A 17639-nucleotide genomic window follows, 5' to 3' on the forward strand; every position below is an offset into this window, starting at 1 on the left:
AAGTTATTTGGTTTCCTTAATTAAAAGATACTAGATTTAAAATGACAACTTTCTATTGGTTGGTGAACCTAAAGGTTCACCCTAGGGGGTGAACCCAAGAATAACTAGAAATTAAAAACATTGCCTGGTAAGAACTAACATCGGATATTTTTTACAAAAGAAAATTAAAGGCATAAATAAGAATAAGAACCATTTTTCATGCATCAATTTGTTTTTTACTGAAAATTCAAAATTCTTTGTCATTACAAAGTTTTTATATCAACGATAATCAAAAAGAGAATTCTCCCTCTATCATACAAAGTTTTTAGGAAAAAATGTTTTTGACCATTTAAGAAAAGTAAGATATATAACTTCTTATACCTAATTAATCAACACATTCAAAGAATTATATATATTATGTTTTCGATAAAAACACAAACCATGCATTCAGGGGTTTATAAATCACGCATTCAGTGGTTTATAAAACACAAACCATGCATTCAGGGGCATAAATAAGAATAAGAACCATTTTCCATGCATCAATTTATTTTTTACTGAAAATTCAAAATTCTTTGTCATTACAAAGTTTTTATATCAACGATAATCAAAAAGAGAATCTCCCTCTATCATACAAAGTTTTTAGGATAAAATGTTTTTGACCATTTAAGAAAAGTAAGATATAGAACTTCTTATACCTAATTAATCAACACATTCAAAGAATTATATATATTATGTTTTCGATAAAAACACAGATTAACCACGCATTCAGGGGTTTATAAATCACGGAGTCATTGACGATTGAAGGATATTAAATTAAGAAAAAAAAAAGCAAAGAGTTACCATGGAGAGCTGCTCATGAGACGAGATTACGTCCTGCGACATGCTTATGTACGTTTCTTTATGGAGTTTGACCGAAAAAAAAAAAAAAAAAAAAAACGTGATACCAAGATTTTCTGGGAAAATTTCCCAAGAAAGGGAGAAATCATTGAACGAGGCTTCTTGAATGCTTTCTCGAATGTGGGAGGAGTGATGTCTGAACAAGAAATCCACAAAATTAAGATATAAAAAAACGGATAATACTTAATTAATCAGAACAAAAAAAACAGCAAAAAAAAAAAATCTGTTTTTTTTGTAAACTGACAATTCTGTTAAAGACAGAGAAGATGAAAAAGTTTCTTACAGCTTTCTGGAGAAATTAATTGGAGGTTATGGAAGTTACGGTAACCAATTTATATATATTTTTGGTTAAATGTGTGTGTGTATTTATGTACGTATGTGCATGATATAAGCTGGTGTGTGTTAAGGCCTTCAAAAATGCTACGTGGAAATTACTCGTTAAAGGCGCTGGTCCTAGAGTTTTTTTAAAACGTGATGCGGCGTGTCATGATTGGAGAAAATGTATGTATTTTGAGTTGACGTGGAGAAATTGGTCCCACTTAAGTGATGACTTGGTTGACCTGTAATGGAGTTTGACCCAAAAATTCTTTGTTTCCGATTATTTTGACCTTTTGACTGGAATTTGTACTAATTTAAGCTTTTTATTTATAGAATTAGCTTCTTCTTTTTTTTGATCAAATATAATTGGCTTTTCTATCTTATATTTAGTAATCTTTATTTTTCTTTCATTTTAAAATTTCTTATTTATTTACTTGGCTGATTTTCATGCAGATAACTGATGAGGCGTGGAAAGATTAAAAGACCAGGTCAGGGAAATATGGAGAAAATTAAATAAATTAGAACGTACAAGACATATTTTTCTATACCATGTAAAGAGTTACGTGATGCTTGACTAAATTCGAAAATGGTTTCCTCTGGATAAGAGTTATACGATAGTGATGTTTTTAGCATACCATGCATGCTTCGAGTTGTCATTTTCTTACATTGTTGTTTCTCACACAACCATAACCAAAGATGAACTGCTCATAGATAACATATGTAAAGATAAGTTTATACAAAATGAAAACATGCATGGTATGCGATTGTAGATCTGTTTCTTCCTTGTTGTAACGTAGCAAAAGTTGTTTCTCCGGTACACCGGAGTGTACTGTTCCGTTATCCCCCATTCTGGGGTTGAATTAATGAATTTTTATTTTTATTTTTAAAGAAAAAAAGAAAAGAAAACATGCATGGTACTTTAACCATTCTTTCAAAATAACTAAAAATAAGAACTTGTTGATTCCTTTATTAATTGGACACTACAACAAACTAGAAAGATAGATACGTAGGGCTTTCATTGACAGACCAGATGATAAAACAGTAAAAATATGCTATAGAAGTATTATGTTACAGAAACTATAGTTTTTACTAAACTGTTTAATAGAATAATTGGTAGAGCAATATGAATATATTATTTTAAATTATTATAAAAATTAATATATAATATGTTTATTTCTAATGAATATATTTTAATATATATATATATATATATATATAGATATATATTAAAATATATTCATTAGAAATAAACATATTATATATTAATATATAAAATTAAAAAGATATAAAATTAATTTATTTTATTTAATAATTTAATAATTATGTTTATATCGAAAAAATATTATCTTTAAAAAAAATTACAATAAAAATATATATTTTTAAAAATAATATTTCACATTTAAATATAATATAATTTATTATTTAGATATCAAAATTTTATTTTCTGGATATAAAAATAATTGTATGATATTATTAAATAAAATAAATGAATTAATTATATATTTTTTTTAATTTTATAAATTGTAAATGCAAATGTTCTTCTAAAAGCTTCATATGAGAGCATTGACCAAAGATAATTTGGAGAGCATTAGCATTTAATAAATATTTTTCTAATAAATGTTGATTGGATAATGTAGAGTATAATGCTAATGCTAATACTCTATCAAATCAATGTATTGCTTGCACTACACGAATATAGACTATATTTTTTTGAGGAAGAATGATATAGAAGATCTTGAGCTAGATAAAGACACTTATCCTTGGATTATGTGGTTTATTTGGAAAGCAAGAAATGATAAACTATTCAGAGGAATAGACATGGACCATTTGGAAACTGTCTGACATGCTGAGTCAGAATGCCATGCTTGGTTCCAAGCAAACAGCAAACAAGAGGAACATGTAGTTGCACAGAACCTTGAGCAGTTAACAAATTCAGAGAAATGCATGGTAGATGGATCATGGACACATGATGCACACTACAATAGTTATGGATGGACATGGAAAACCTCAGGAGGAACAACTTAGCTATTGGGAGCACAAAACCAGCGACGAATAATCTCACCACTTCACTCATAGCTCGAGGCCCTCTCGTGGGCGATGGAGTGCATGCTTCAGCTATCGACGTGTCAAGCTTTTGGCACAGATTGTAAGGATTTAATCTCGATGATTCAAGATCCATGAGCTAATCTCGATGATTCAAGATCCATGAGCATGGCCCAACTTCTCAACTGAATTAGATGAGCTGCAGAAGCTGAAGAGCAGATTTCCAGAATTCTCTATTGTTTTTATTCTTCGATCTGAAAATGTATTGTCTGATTCATTAGCTAAGATATCGAGAACCTTTTATAGGGACATGTATTACATTGGTTGTTCTATTCCGGTCTGGTTCTCAAGACCACCTCAACCTCAAGATTGAGTAATAGATCCGTTTGATGTGGAAAAGAAAAAAATCAATGTAGTGCTTAATTATTAAAGAGTCTCTCATACAAGGAAGATGCTATATAATATAGGATACAATAACTGATCTAATATTTGGTAACGTACATACATCAATTTGATTAACATAGATAGATTGATAACTAGCATGCTGTATATTATCACTACGGGACTAATTAATCAATGATAAGATTCTGTGTGTTTCGTAATCAGAATCTAAAACCTATTAGCTAGGAAGACAATAAGCATCGCATCCCTTTTTTTCCTCTCTGAAAAGCTTCATTTTGCAGATTACAAACAAATCCGTAATAATTCGTTTTTTTTCTTTCTATGTCATCAAATTCGTGTATACTTGCTTAACACAAACAATCGAATGTTTTATATGCGAAGGGAATCCTCATTCATCATGAGTAAGAATCATTTTTGTTGCATGTGAATTCTTCCTCTAAAGTATAAAACCGCCCTTGTTTAATAATGGGCTTAATAAAAGCCCATATTAGCCCAAATCATGCAATCATAAAAGCCCAAATGTTAATAGTAAGAAACCTCGAACGTAATCACTCTCCGTCTTTGCTCCCCTCGTCTCAGCTTCCGTGATTTTGTTTAGTTAGCGCCGGACCTGAGTAGATAGATAAAAACCCTAGAGCTCAGGAGCTGCGTATTCTTATTCCAATCGATCTTCTCTTGCTTCTTCTTCGTTTCATACTAAGATGAACTGCGCAAGTAAGACTTCCCTTTCTCATTCTTGTCGATTTGCCAATTTAGGGTTTTACGCTGGGTCGTATCTGTTGGTGACAGTCTGGTTTGTTTCTCTGCGCAGTTTCCGGCGAAGTTCCGGTGGAGCCCGTGGTTTCGAAGAAGTCTGGTTTGCTCTACGAGAAGCGCCTAATCGAGACGCACATATCCGTAAGCTCTTGGCTTTTTTCTTCGCGATTAAGACTTCGTAATCTAGAGCTGTTTCAAAATTTTGCTTACTGAGATCTTGGCTTAGTATAGTATCTTGGGAACTAGTGAGATCCGTATCAGCTTGATATAATGCATAGAGGTCAAATATTGATAAGTGGTTGTGGTGCCTTTGTAGGATTTTGGGAAATGCCCAGTTACTGGTGAGCCGCATACCATTGATGACATTGTTGCCGTCAAAACTGGAAAGGTAACACAGCTGTTTGGATTGTTTCTCGCAGAGGCGGTGTTTGTAGAAAGTAATTATTTAGCCTGATTGGCTCTCCGGGGCCATTTTTTTTTTTTCAGATCGTAAAGCCAAAACCATTACACACAGCTAGCATCCCTGGATTGCTCGGAACGTTCCAGACTGTAAGCTTTTTTTTTTTTTTTTTTTTTCTGCTTCTTCTTTGTGACTTTGATCTAAGAAATTGATTAGATTATACCGGGCTTAGTCCACGTGTCTGTTTAATCTATTTTAACATAGCAAATTTGCACTCTACTCTTTAGTAGCTGGTGCTTGAGTCGTTCGTTCATTTGTTACTGCTATTAAGACATGATTGTTCACTATTATGTTGAATTCTGAAAGATAAATGCACAAGTTCATATACGTTTTGTGCTTTCAGGAATGGGATGGTTTGATGCTATCAAATTTTTCACTTGAACAACAACTGCATACTGCGAGGCAAGAGCTGAGTCATGCTTTGTATCAGGTAATTATTATCAACTGCTTGGCTACCTGTGACACCACCTGATATGATTTATGAACATTGCTTATGTACTACAGTTTTATTTTCTGGATGTTTCCATTTATTAGTATTGATGGATTTTTTTTGGGGTACACTTTCCCTTCTGTTTGCAGCATGATGCTGCTTGTCGTGTGATTGCTAGGCTTAAAAAAGAAAGAGACGAGGCACGACAACTGCTTTCAGAGGCTGAGAGGCAATTACCTGCAGCCCCCGCAGTTGCCACAGAGAATGCTACTCTTAGTAATGGTAAACGAGGTATGCCTGCACACTATGCCTGTACATTTTCTTATCAGGATATTTAGTCAAGTTTCTTGTAACAAATTGTTATGTTTTGTTGTTGCAAATAGCTGCCGATGGAGATGACCAAGGTCCCGATGCAAAGAAAATGCGTCTTGGAATTTCGGGTGAAGTTATTACAGAACTGACAGATTGTAATGCTGCTCTTTCCCAGCAGCGTAAAAAGAGACAGGTAATACATGTAGCTTCAGATCTATTAGTACCTTGGTTGAAAAGTAGATTTCATGAAAGAATTATATGCGAACTTTGTATTTTGTTGTTCATACCGTTCAACGGATCTGGAGTTTGTATTTTGTGTGTTTTGTTAGATTTTGGGCGTGGCCCTTTTTTCTTGATATTTTTCCCTCTTGGCTCGCTAGATCCCTCCAACGTTGGCTTCAGTTGATGCTTTGGAGAAGTTCACTCAACTCTCAAGCCACCCACTTCACAAGACCAGCAAACCTGGTATTTTTTCAATGGACATCCTACATTCTAAGGTTTGACACCCGAAGCTTGTTCTTTTTCCACTCATCACTTAATGTTGTTATCTGTTCTGGAAAGTCACTGCATTGAATTGATAATCAGGATGTCATTGCGACTGGAGGAATAGATACAACTGCCGTTCTCTTTGACCGTCCCTCAGGACAAATTTTGTCAACGCTGACCGGTCATTCGAAGAAGGTCCGTATTTTCCGTAGTTTTCTAAATTTTCCATCCTCTTTAGTTTTGTGGTTGACACGCATTGTTCCATATGCAGGTTACGAGTATTAAGTTTGTAGGTGACACTGATCTTGTTTTGACTGCTTCATCAGACAAGGTAAGCCAAACATTTTATTTACAGGCCTGAGATCCGATGTTTTTTTTTCTTTTTTTCTGTATAGTGCCTGTACAACATCTGTGTAGCAAATTTCTCTCGTCCTTTGTTGAGTATTGCATGATACTAAACTTGCTTACGTAAAGTCTAGAAATGTTTTTAGTTTTTGTAAAAGTCACCATGTCATCGTTGAACAACTGATGAGACCATCTAGAGTGATCCTGTTGATACACGTCCCTATAAAAATTTAACTAACCTTATAACTCGTGATTCTATCTTTGTTTAGCTTGTTTATTTCATACATAAATTTTGTTTATCACACCGTTGATCGTTTGTTGTCTCTCTATGTTAAGTTTGATCATAATGAAATGCATCACTGTTCGTCTGATTTTGGTATTTTGATACTCTGTAGACAGTCCGTATCTGGGGGAGTTCCGAGGATGGGAGCTATGCCTGTAGGCATACATTGAAAGATCACTCTGCAGAGGTAAGGATGAATCTGAAGAACTTAGGCTAAAGTCACAATGTCACATACAGTTTTACCTGTAGAACTGTATTCGTTCTGTTATAAGTAAAAACCATGTCGTGCTTTTCAGGTGCGAGCGGTCACTGTCCATGCAACGAATAAATACTTTGTGTCGGCATCGCTTGACAGCACGTGGTGCTTCTATGATATGTCCTCCGGTTTATGCCTTGCCCAGGTTCGTAAGCTTCCTATCCACAAGAAACTGATACCTGTTTTTTTCCAGTTTCAGATTTTGTCTTTGTACAATGTTTGTAGAAGGCATGAGAAAAACATTAGTTGTACAATGGTGATGTGAACCAAGACTCGTTAGAAAAGAAAATAACTCTCTTCTTCGACGCGTCTTTCTCATGCTTGTTGTTATTATGCAGGTCACAGATGATTCCGAGAAGGTGGATTACACGGCTGCTGCTTTCCATCCTGATGGTCTCATTCTTGGAACTGGTACCGCTCAGTCTATTGTCAAAATTTGGGATGTAAAGAGTCAGGTATATCCCCCTTAATCTTCCTTGTCCATCAACTCTCGAGATCATCGAACGTTTTTAGTATTCTCTCTTTGTTCCCACCTTAATTCCATATATCTCTACTGGCTAATAGGCAAACGTGGCGAAGTTCGGTGGACACACTGGAGAAATCACATCCGTATCATTTTCTGAAAATGGTTATTTCCTCGCGGTTGGTACTTTGACCCAACTAAACAGAAAGACGAATATCACTGGCGTCCCCTTTTACTGACCTGTTTTTTTTTCTTTCTTCTTGAAATTTGTTCAGACTTCTGCGCTGGATGGTGTTAGATTGTGGGACCTGCGCAAGCTAAAGAACTTCCGAACATTTGAATTTCCAAATGCAAACTCAGGTACTCAGCTATCTGAGCAACTATCACTAGTCCATTTTGTTGATAGTGGTATTCATTTCTAAGACATGAATGAAATTCACTTTGCAGTGGAGTTTGACCATAGCGGATCTTACCTTGGCATTGCTGCTTCAGATATAAGGTGAGGCTTACATTTGATACACACAATGCAATGATATTTGATTCAGTGACTCACTTTGATAACTAAATATTCATAGGTAGTTGTGCAAATTCAAGAACTTGTGCCGATGATAAAATGATCCATACAAATAATAACACTTGTGCGTTTCAACGTTTCAGAGTATTCCAAACGGCCAGTGTTAAAGCAGAATGGAACCCAGTCAAGACACTTCCTGATCTATCCGGTACAGGTATGCCATATGATTAAGCTTTTAAAGTCACCGTTCTTCTCTTCCTTTTTTCTTTGAGTCTATTATTCAGACATTGTAAATCTCTGAACTTGCAGGTAGAGCAACATGTGTTAAGTTTGGTCCGGACGCCAAATACGTAGCAGTCGGTTCAATGGACCGTAATCTCAGGATATTCGGCTTACCTAACAATGACAGCACTGAAGATTCTGCACAAGATTCATGAATAGATGCCTCCCCTAAGTCTCAGCGTCAAGAGTAGCTAAATTCTCAGTTCCCTCTATTTATGTTGTATCTTTAAAATTCCTGCTTGGTCTTTTCACACTTTAGGTCCCGTTTCCTTATTTTCCAAAGATCCGATAACATCATCAAGGGTAAGAATTCATCTTTTGTCTCTTTGTCTTGAAAGGATCAATAACAAGTTTTTTTCATGTTTTAGAGAGAAAGTTAGCTCTCTCTCTAAATACAATTATTTTTGTAAACAATGCACATGATCATGAGTCTTCTTCTTAAGACAATGAAATGAAGACAAGAAAAAGGTGAGGGTGTTCATAGAAATTAGTAAACCCTCAGTCAGAACAGAGATTTTGACTGTACTCTGGTCAAAAAACACACTTCACAATCTTCCCATTCTCCCACCAAGCTCAGATTCCTTTTCGCTTCTCTCTCTCTCTCTAGTATATTTTGCTGTCCAAAAGAAATAAAAATGACGAATAGTGGGGGAATCAATTAAGACTAATTAACATCACAATTTCGAGATAGCAGCTGGTACGTACCAAACTTAAATTATAAATATTTGTTTTTTTTTTAAATCATAAATAATTGTATGATGTTTTCACATGAAATAACGTTTGTAATAATATTTTTCTTTTCTTCATGCCTCAAAAATTGTATCAAACAGTGTTTTAAATAATCATTTATAGCCCATCTTTTTGGTAATTCCGTTATTAGTTAATTTTTCATTAACATCTTTAAGTATCGACTATCAATTGCAAGAAAGTTTGTAATGTATCTTTCTATACCCAATTCCAAAAATAACCAACCACTCAACAACAAGATTGTAACTCCATTGAAAATGACTTATTTTTTTTTTAAACTTTGAATTAGATTCAAAGGCCCTTAGTAAAAAGGTGACTAAGCAATAAATAAACAGTTATTAAACTCTCAATAAAATAATTCAATAATTATTTTATTGTTTTGCTGTAACTCAAACTTGTAGTCTATCAGAACTAGGGATGTCAAAATGAGCTCGATCGCTCAACTTAGCTCAGTTCATAGTGAGTTCGGCTTTTTCATGAGCTAGTTCAGCTCAGCTCATTTATTATATGAGCTTCAATATGTAAACTCGAACTCAGATCATCTAGATCATGAGTTAAATGAGCTAACTCGTGATCTAAATAAAAATAATAATTATAAAATAAAATAGTGATAGAATAACTTCTATAATATTGTTCAAAATTTAAATATTAAAAAATCCAAAACATAAATATTAAATACTAAATAAAAACCAACACATGACAAAAAAAAACAACACCTAATATAAATTAAATTAAAGCAAAACTAATGATCCAAATCCCTATTATTCGTGAGAGTCTTGAGCCAATTCATCTTCAATATCTTATATGTATGTTTTACATTTCAATTTTAGAAGATAAATATAATTAATATAGATATTATCTTTTAAGAAGATTTGGTTTGACATTTTAATTTTAGAAGATAAATATGATAAATATATAAATTCTCTCTTTTTACATAAAAAATAGAAATTATCCAAATATAATATATAAAAATATTTTATATATTATTGTAAGTAAAAAATGAACAAGCTCATGAGTCAGTTCATGTTCATTAAAGATTGTTCATATAACCCGTGATCTAATTTAAGTTCGATCATTAAACTTATTTCTTAAATGAGCTTAAAATATAGAGATCGTGCTCATGAAAAAACGAGGTGAGCTGAACCACATCATGAGTTATAGATCATTTTGACACCCCTGCTAGCAACCGAATAACTCATAAGCATTTAAAGGAAAAAAAAGGACTCACTTTCTCCCTCTCCCTCTCCCTCTCTTTATTTTTTTACTAATCTCTTGTCACATGTGTTAGAGAGATAAAGGGTGGCCACCCAAATCCAAAAACAAGAACCCAGAAACCTAGAAGACAGAAATAAAAACTAAAAAGCTTTACTGAGCCACCAAGCAACCAATTACCATAAAACTCAAAAACCCATAAAAAAAACCAACACTCCAAGAAAAATCCCACAAAGATTCCCATCTTTCAATACCTACAATGAGAAAGCCTATGATTTGATCTTCCCAATCTTTTCTTCCTCCCAAAGATAAGAAAAACAGACCAAGCCACACAACCACCAAAAGAATCCACACACAAAATGGGTCTTTCAATCTCATTACTCTTCTTGATGACTCTACTCTTTTCAGATCTCAACGTCATACAATCAGCAACAACAGAATACACAACCTTAATCTACAAAGGATGCGCGAAACAGCAGTTCTCAGATCCGTCTGGTCTATACTCGCAAGCTCTCTCTGCTATGTTCGGCTCATTGGTCACTCAGTCCACTAAAACAAGATTCTACAAGACCACCACTGGCACGAGCCAAACCACAATCACTGGTCTCTTTCAGTGCAGAGGAGATTTAACCAACCACGACTGTTACAACTGCGTTAGCCGCCTTCCTGTCCTCTCCGACAAGCTCTGCGGCAAAACCATTGCCTCGAGAGTTCAGCTCTCCGGGTGTTATCTCCTCTATGAAGTCGCTGGCTTTTCTCAAATCTCAGGTAAACCAAAAGCTGATTGTGAACCGGTTTGGTTTCTCTTTTAAACATCAATTTCCGGTTTATTTATTACTCTCAAATCTCAGGTTTTAACCCTTTCTCAACCGAAACGGATATTAACCAGTTTGGTTACTCTTTTTAACATCCAATTTCCGGTTTATTTATTACTCTCAAATCTAAGGTTAACTCTTTCTCAATAGAACCGGATACTAACCGGTTTGGTTTCTCTTTTAACATCAGTTTTCGGCTTATTTATTTATTACAGGTTAACCCTTTTTTCAATCGGAACCGGATATGAACCGGTTTGGTTTCTTTTTAAAATCAATTTCCGGTTTATTTATTACAGGGATGGAGATGCTGTTCAAGACATGTGGGAAGAACAACATCGCCGGGACAGGGTTCGAGGAGAGGAGGGACACGGCGTTCGGGGTGATGCAAAACGGCGTCGTTTCGGGGCACGGGTTCTACGCGACAACCTACGAGTCTGTCTACGTGTTAGGACAGTGCGAGGGCGATGTCGGAGATTCAGACTGCAGCGGGTGCGTTAAGAACGCGCTGGAGAAGGCTCAGGTGGAGTGTGGAAGCGCGATCTCCGGTCAGATTTATCTTCATAAGTGCTTTATAGCTTATAGCTATTACCCGAATGGTGTCCCTAGGAGATCTTCTTCCTCTTCTTCGTCTTCCTCGTCTGGCTCTGGTGGCTCTTCGAGTTCAGATCCTTCGTCTTCTACAGGTGAGAGCTTTCTATCTCTCTTCCAGTTATGTCTTTTTTAGATTTCATTAATCTTGAATTTCTATCGAGTTAAGTTGATCTTCACTTTAATCCTAAAGCTTCAGGGTGAGACTTCCTCTTCTGTTTTCAGTCTTAAATGTGTTTTTTTTATTAATTGGTAACAGTTATTCCTTGGAGTTTTAAATTAATTATAGCCCCATGTAGGGTGTGCAGTTCAGTTAATAATAATTTATTTATAATGCTTTCATTAAATAATTTTCTACCCATAAAATGTACTGTGTTTGGTTTAAAAAATGTACTGTGTTAAGTTTTAGTATACTCTAAAGGAGCATTGGTATGAAATGGTCTACCACTAATTATTTTCTTCAAAAGTACTTTTTGGAAAATGTACACATTATTTGTAGTGGTCATCATGAACATATAATAGTACATTTGATTTTTGCATTTGATGAGAAGATAATAATAATTAAAGAAAAACAAATAAATTGACAGGAGCAACTGGGAAGACGGTGGCAATAATAGTGGGAGGAGCTGCTGGTGTTGGCTTTCTTGTCATTTGCTTACTTTTTGCCAAAAACTTGATGAAGAAGAAACATGACGGTACCTTTTCTCTACTTGCACTCATTCATATATGCATGTATAAACATGCATACAAACAAACCACAAACACATGCACATGTGACGAAGAATAATTAATAATGGGAATTATTCATTACAATGATATCTTTTTTGGCAGACTATTGAAGATTTGAGGATGAAGAGAACAAACAAGAGTCTAATCCCATCAAAGAGAGGCACAAGTTTATTTTTTTCTTTTTCTTTTTGAGGTGCTATTAGATTCCCTAGTCCAAACTTTTTTTAATTTTATGAATATTGTTGTTATGTTTTATTTTGTTTTTGTTAGTTCAGATTCTTGGGAGGTAGGGTTTTGTGGTTGATGCAAGGACCATTTAAATGTTCAAAAATTACTTCCCCAAAAAAGTGTGAAGAAAAAGGGATTTTGTTTATTCTCAATCAGTTACACCTAACTATTTCATCTGACCAGTTACATTACCATAAACTTAATAGTGTACTAGTCTATTTGATTGAAACTTATGATAGATAAAGTGGGTCCGAGCGTATCAAGAAGCATTTACATTACATCGATTAGGTTTATTCTGCAAAAACATTCGAATATGCAAAAGAGATATTATAAGGATTTTGAGAAAACAAAGACATTAACGGAAATGAGTGAAGCTTGCATAGCTTCTTCTTCACGAAGGAGAGATCTTATGAACCTGAGACTTTAGAGATATATTTTCTTCCTCCTCTTCTTGATGATCATCACTCTTCAATTTCCCATAGGAACCTAGCGTACTCTCCAAGTATAATGCTGCCACCACACACAGAAGACAATGATGATGGCATTTTCAGTAAAGAGTTTGTGTAAAAAGAGATTCCATACTAGTAACTGTACCTGTCATTTGGAGAGGCTTCAACGGCCTTCTCGAAATAGAACAATGCCTTCTCCTTGTCACCATTAATACTCCAAAACGCGTTTGCGTACCTGCATAGCGTCTCTCCATCTTCTGTTTCAGACAACCTCGAGCTGCGTTTTTCCCCTGCCTCAGGCTGTACAAACACAAACAAAACCCTACATTAGTTACTTCAAATTGAAAACCCACAAACTCGAATCCATATGCATGTAAAACCTCATCTCCCTCCGTTCCCGGAAGTAAGATTTTCTAGAGTGTATACGCTTATTAAGAATTTAATAAATGTTTATAATTTAATTTATTTTTTAGTTTATTATACACTTTCAAATAACTTTCCACCAATGAAATTTAATCAATTCAAATATTCTCAATTAATGTTCCTCAAAATTATAAAAAATACCTTAACAATATAGAAAATCTATCTTCGTGGAACAAGAAAAAAATCTAAAAAATCTTACTTTCGGGAACGGAAGGGTACTACTTTGAGAGCTAACATGTCTACAATGAATGAATGAATGTGAAAACCTAAACCTCAAAGTCTTCTTTTCCTTGGCGAGTTCCGTCTCCAAAAGCGTCATCATCAACCTCATCGTCATCCTCATCATTTATCTCCCAGAGGAAACTTGCATATGCTCCAAGAACATTGCTGAAAAGAAGAAGAAAAACACACACACACACACACACTAAGGTTGAGTAAAATAACCAATTGTGAATGTTACAAACAGAACCTATCCTCAGGAGACGCTTGAACAGCGCGTTCAAAGCAGCTCAACGCTTTAGCTTCATCCTTGTGAAGCTCCATCACCAATCTACCGTAGTTAGCTAAAGCTACCCCATCGCTAGGCTCAACCACAGTACACTTGTGATAATACTCTTCTGCTCCACTAACATCTCCTTTGTACTGTACTCCACAATTTAAAAGAGTCACTAACTAGACAGAACAGAACATTAAGAAGATTCGAGTTGGATCAAAAGTACCTCCAAGAAGTTAGCATAGCTCCTGAGAAGCAGAGGATGCAACGGATACTCCTCGAGCATCCCCTCGTAGTAATCACCGCACCTCTCATCTTCCAAACTCGGCAAATCGAATCTGATCTCACCACCGTAGAGATCATCGAACTTGTCAATCCCAAGCCCTGCAGCTAAATGCATAGGAGGACTCGGTGGTCTTCCAATCTCAAAGCTTTTCTCATCCTCTTCCTTGATCGACAAGGCATCGATGCTGCTGCTGCTGGTGTGCTTAGCAAAGCTGAAGTCGGCTTCAACGGAGTCACCAATCGAGACCGTTCTATCCAAATTCTCGTCGGTTACAGTCACCGGATTGAGCCCAGATTCGCAGTAGATTGAGAGAGATGGCTCGCTCTTGAGCATCTTTTTTTTTCTGATCGACTTTGGTTTCAAAATTCAATCTTTTTTTGGTGGGTCGTCGGAGTTATGTCTCAAATGTTATGTGTGGACATTGATTCGGAGGACCCCCCGAAGAGACAGCGATTGAGCGAAGACTGTGACTCTCTCAGAACAGGGGAAGAGGATAGGTTTTGATTAGATTTCGTGGATGAGAACGACGAACCTCCGCAAAGTGCCCTTGTATTATTTTATTCTTTACAAATTTCTCTCTTAAGTTTGCTTTCTTTTTATTTGACCCCATCACTCCAATGCTACATAAGTTTCGTTTAAAAATTCTTTTACATATGAGAAATTCTTGGGGTGAATCTTGAGGTTGTGATATTTTTTATAATACTTTATGTTTTTTACAAATTTCTCTCTTAAGTTTGCAAATAGCTCTAAAATCTTTTTTTCTCCAAAAAAAAAAGTTGGCAAGTGCTACATATTTTTCGTTTATAGTTTCTTCTATTATATTGCATAACCTTGAGGTTGTGATTTTTTTTCAAAAAAAAAAAAATTGTACCATTTCAAATAGCATTTGTAAACTTTTTATTGGTTAGTTTGGATTTTAAGTTAAAGAATGCGTGCCGGGTCATGGTTTAGAAAAACAAAGCAAGGAGGTAGACGTCCACGTGAACTGGCTTTTTGAGTCTTGATCCCCGTAAGTCAAATCAAAACTAGAAGAATTGTCAAATCCACAAGGAAACTATGTACAGGGAGGACTTGGAAAGTGTTTAATTTTGGACTATGGGTTGGGGTTTTAAAATCCATTCCAGGCTTTACTAACAAATTTATTTTCTTACGTTGACTTTTGCACACGGACTTAAAAATCTTGTACAGAAAATTAGGTTTTTTAAAAGTCATGCAATCTTCACCTGTTAGTCGTGTTATCGTTTAAATTCTAAAAATAGAATTCTAGAGATTCTCACACTAATTGACAGCACAAAAACACATACAACTTTGATGCAAAGGTTCTATCATTAACGCCAACTTAATTCTTACGAGTCATCTCCTAATATAAGCAAAACCTTAGCTGAATAACACCACACTGCTTCTAATATATTCGTTGTCTTTCTCCCAAATACAAACCAAACATTACTTCTTATAAAGATGAAAAAAAATCAATGGCTCTTATTACCTTTCTGAAAATTGCCACCGTTGACCAATTAATCTTTCTCTTCTTCGTATCTTCTCCCCTCAAAAGATTTTAAAGCATATATAAAAATCCATCAAAAAGGATTATAGTGTGAACATTCATCTGTTGGTCACAATGTCGATGATGTTCCCATCATTCCAACTGCTAGAGCTGAACATAATCTCAGCTCAAGACTTAGCTCCTGTCTCCCGCAAGATGAAGACATACGCGGTCGCTTGGGTTCACTCCGAACGTAAACTCACCACACGCGTTGACTACAACGCCGGAACAAACCCAACATGGAATGACAAATTCGTATTCAGAGTCGACGAAGAGTTTCTCTACGCAGATACTTCTGCCGTCGTCATCGAAATCTACGCTTTGCATTGGTTCCGAGACGTTCACGTAGGCACGGTCCGTGTCCTCATCAGCAACCTCATCCCACCTAGTCGTCGTCCAGGGTACAGAACCAGCAACAACGAGTACCACCATCGCACGCCACCTCAAGGAATGAGATTCGTCGCGCTTCAGGTTCGTCGTGCCTCTGGTCGGCCTCAGGGGATTCTCAACATTGGTGTTGGAGTGCTTGATGGTTCCATGAGGAGCATGCCGCTTTACACGCATATGGATTCATCTGCTGTAGGGTATAGAGATTTGCTCGGTGAAGAGGATCGTCATCTACAGCATTTGCATTTGAATAGTAACAAAGGAAGCTCCAAGAATCCACAATCTCCGTCTTCAAGACAGTTTCAGTCTGTTGTCTCTAGATCAGAGCTACGTCGTACAAAGAGTGATACAAGCTCGATGGTTGTTTCTGATCTTCTAAGCAGAGTTGAACGTAGCCGGCTAGCTAAACAGCCGGTAAGCGCATTAGTAAGCAGTGAAGAATTTGAAACTGAACCAACCACTACGGATACTGATGCCACGGAGATAAAAGAGAATGGACCTACTAAAATCATGAGGCAAATATACAAACCAGATCCATCACCAAGGGAGAGTCATGACGTGTCATACAATCATTCGTCACGTAAAACACCTAGAAGAGTTACAATGAACGAGAAACATAGACCGGTTAAGGCTCGAGCGTCACCGTACTTGTCAAGACATGGAACGCCGTTGAGATCTAACATCGTCGCATCTTCTCCTATGCAACGTAACGAAGTTAGGTCAACACCGATGAGATCTAACATTATCGCCATGTCTCCCATGCATCCCAACATGACTTCCATGCAGACTCCGTTGCGTTCCAACATGACGCCCATGCAAACTCCGTTGCGTTCCAACATGACTCCCATGCAGACTCCTATGCGTTCCCACATGACACCCATGCAGACTCCTATGCGTTCCAACGTGCTTAGATCTACTCCAGTGAGACCAAACTACATGTCTACACCGATGAGGACATCGAACTTAGCTGGGAGGAGAATCTTAACCGATTTAGAGTTAGGTCCATCACCATCAGAAATCGCTGAGCAACTAGCTAAAAATAGGTCTCACGCTAACGACACGGAGAGCTCTATACTCAGCGAGTGGAGCATCGACGAAACTAGCGTCGAAGGACTACGTTCGAAACTCGAGAGGTGGCGTACGGAGCTACCACCATTGTATGATATAGGATCAAGCCAAGTAAGCAGCACTGAGTACGACGGTTCCACGATCGTTCCTGCCAATGGAGGAAGGAGTTCGAGAAGGAAAACTCCAGCGGTGAAGAAGCATAGTCGTAGGCATACAGAGGGAGGTAATGGTCTTTTCTCGTGTTTTAGTAAGATTTGCGGCGTGGAATGCAGTTTCGCTTGCGGTGGGGGCGGTGGTGGCTCGGTGGATCATGATGAGTCGAGGAAAGGTGGGGCTGGTCGCGTGCACCGCACGTACTCTGCTGATGATTTGAGCTCTTTGTGATATTTACATATTCAAATATTTTTTGGTCGCCCATTATATTGTTTTATTTTTTGGAGAGGGG

The 17639-nt window shown here is 36.5% G+C and overlaps 5 protein-coding genes across 5 annotated transcripts in view; 3 read left to right on the forward strand and 2 right to left on the reverse strand.

Annotated features, from left to right (window-relative positions):
* LOC106294087 (serine/threonine-protein kinase pakE) overlaps positions 1 to 890 on the reverse strand; it is a 6484-nt gene extending 5594 nt beyond the window's left edge. Inside the window, exon 1 of the mRNA XM_013729702.1 lies at positions 820 to 890. Coding sequence (XP_013585156.1) covers positions 820 to 861 — 42 coding nt within the window. The 5' untranslated portion in view covers positions 862 to 890. The remainder of the gene's footprint in view (positions 1 to 819) is intronic.
* A 3312-nt stretch (positions 891 to 4202) lies between these two features.
* On the forward strand, positions 4203 to 8693 carry LOC106343439 (pre-mRNA-processing factor 19 homolog 1). Its single transcript, XM_013782651.1, has 18 exons — positions 4203 to 4353; positions 4451 to 4536; positions 4712 to 4783; positions 4882 to 4944; positions 5199 to 5285; positions 5435 to 5576; positions 5669 to 5790; positions 5978 to 6094; positions 6183 to 6278; positions 6355 to 6414; positions 6824 to 6898; positions 7008 to 7112; positions 7306 to 7422; positions 7532 to 7609; positions 7706 to 7790; positions 7878 to 7929; positions 8088 to 8158; positions 8254 to 8693. The coding sequence occupies exons 1-18, from the start codon at positions 4341 to 4343 to the stop codon at positions 8379 to 8381; spliced, it is 1569 nt and encodes a 522-aa protein (XP_013638105.1). The 5' UTR covers positions 4203 to 4340; the 3' UTR covers positions 8382 to 8693.
* A 1502-nt stretch (positions 8694 to 10195) lies between these two features.
* On the forward strand, positions 10196 to 12892 carry LOC106295335 (cysteine-rich repeat secretory protein 3). The gene is made up of 4 exons (XM_013731208.1): positions 10196 to 10953; positions 11297 to 11683; positions 12176 to 12283; positions 12420 to 12892. The coding sequence occupies exons 1-4, from the start codon at positions 10545 to 10547 to the stop codon at positions 12425 to 12427; spliced, it is 912 nt and encodes a 303-aa protein (XP_013586662.1). The 5' UTR covers positions 10196 to 10544; the 3' UTR covers positions 12428 to 12892.
* Positions 12893 to 12960: 68 nt separating this feature from the next.
* Positions 12961 to 14686, reverse strand: LOC106295336. The gene is made up of 5 exons (XM_013731210.1): positions 14137 to 14686; positions 13887 to 14059; positions 13690 to 13804; positions 13140 to 13294; positions 12961 to 13055 (listed from the first exon to the last, which is right to left on the reverse strand). Exons 1-5 carry the CDS (start codon positions 14527 to 14529, stop codon positions 13007 to 13009), a joined length of 885 nt encoding a protein of 294 aa, XP_013586664.1. The 5' UTR covers positions 14530 to 14686; the 3' UTR covers positions 12961 to 13006.
* A 1128-nt stretch (positions 14687 to 15814) lies between these two features.
* On the forward strand, positions 15815 to 17578 carry LOC106344230. The gene is made up of 2 exons (XM_013783641.1): positions 15815 to 16906; positions 16964 to 17578. Exons 1-2 carry the CDS (start codon positions 15815 to 15817, stop codon positions 17576 to 17578), a joined length of 1707 nt encoding a protein of 568 aa, XP_013639095.1.
* The last annotated feature ends 61 nt before the right edge of the window (positions 17579 to 17639 follow it).

Source organism: Brassica oleracea, chromosome C5 (genome assembly GCF_000695525.1).
Source record: "Brassica oleracea var. oleracea cultivar TO1000 chromosome C5, BOL, whole genome shotgun sequence".
Lineage (NCBI taxonomy): Eukaryota > Viridiplantae > Streptophyta > Magnoliopsida > Brassicales > Brassicaceae > Brassica > Brassica oleracea.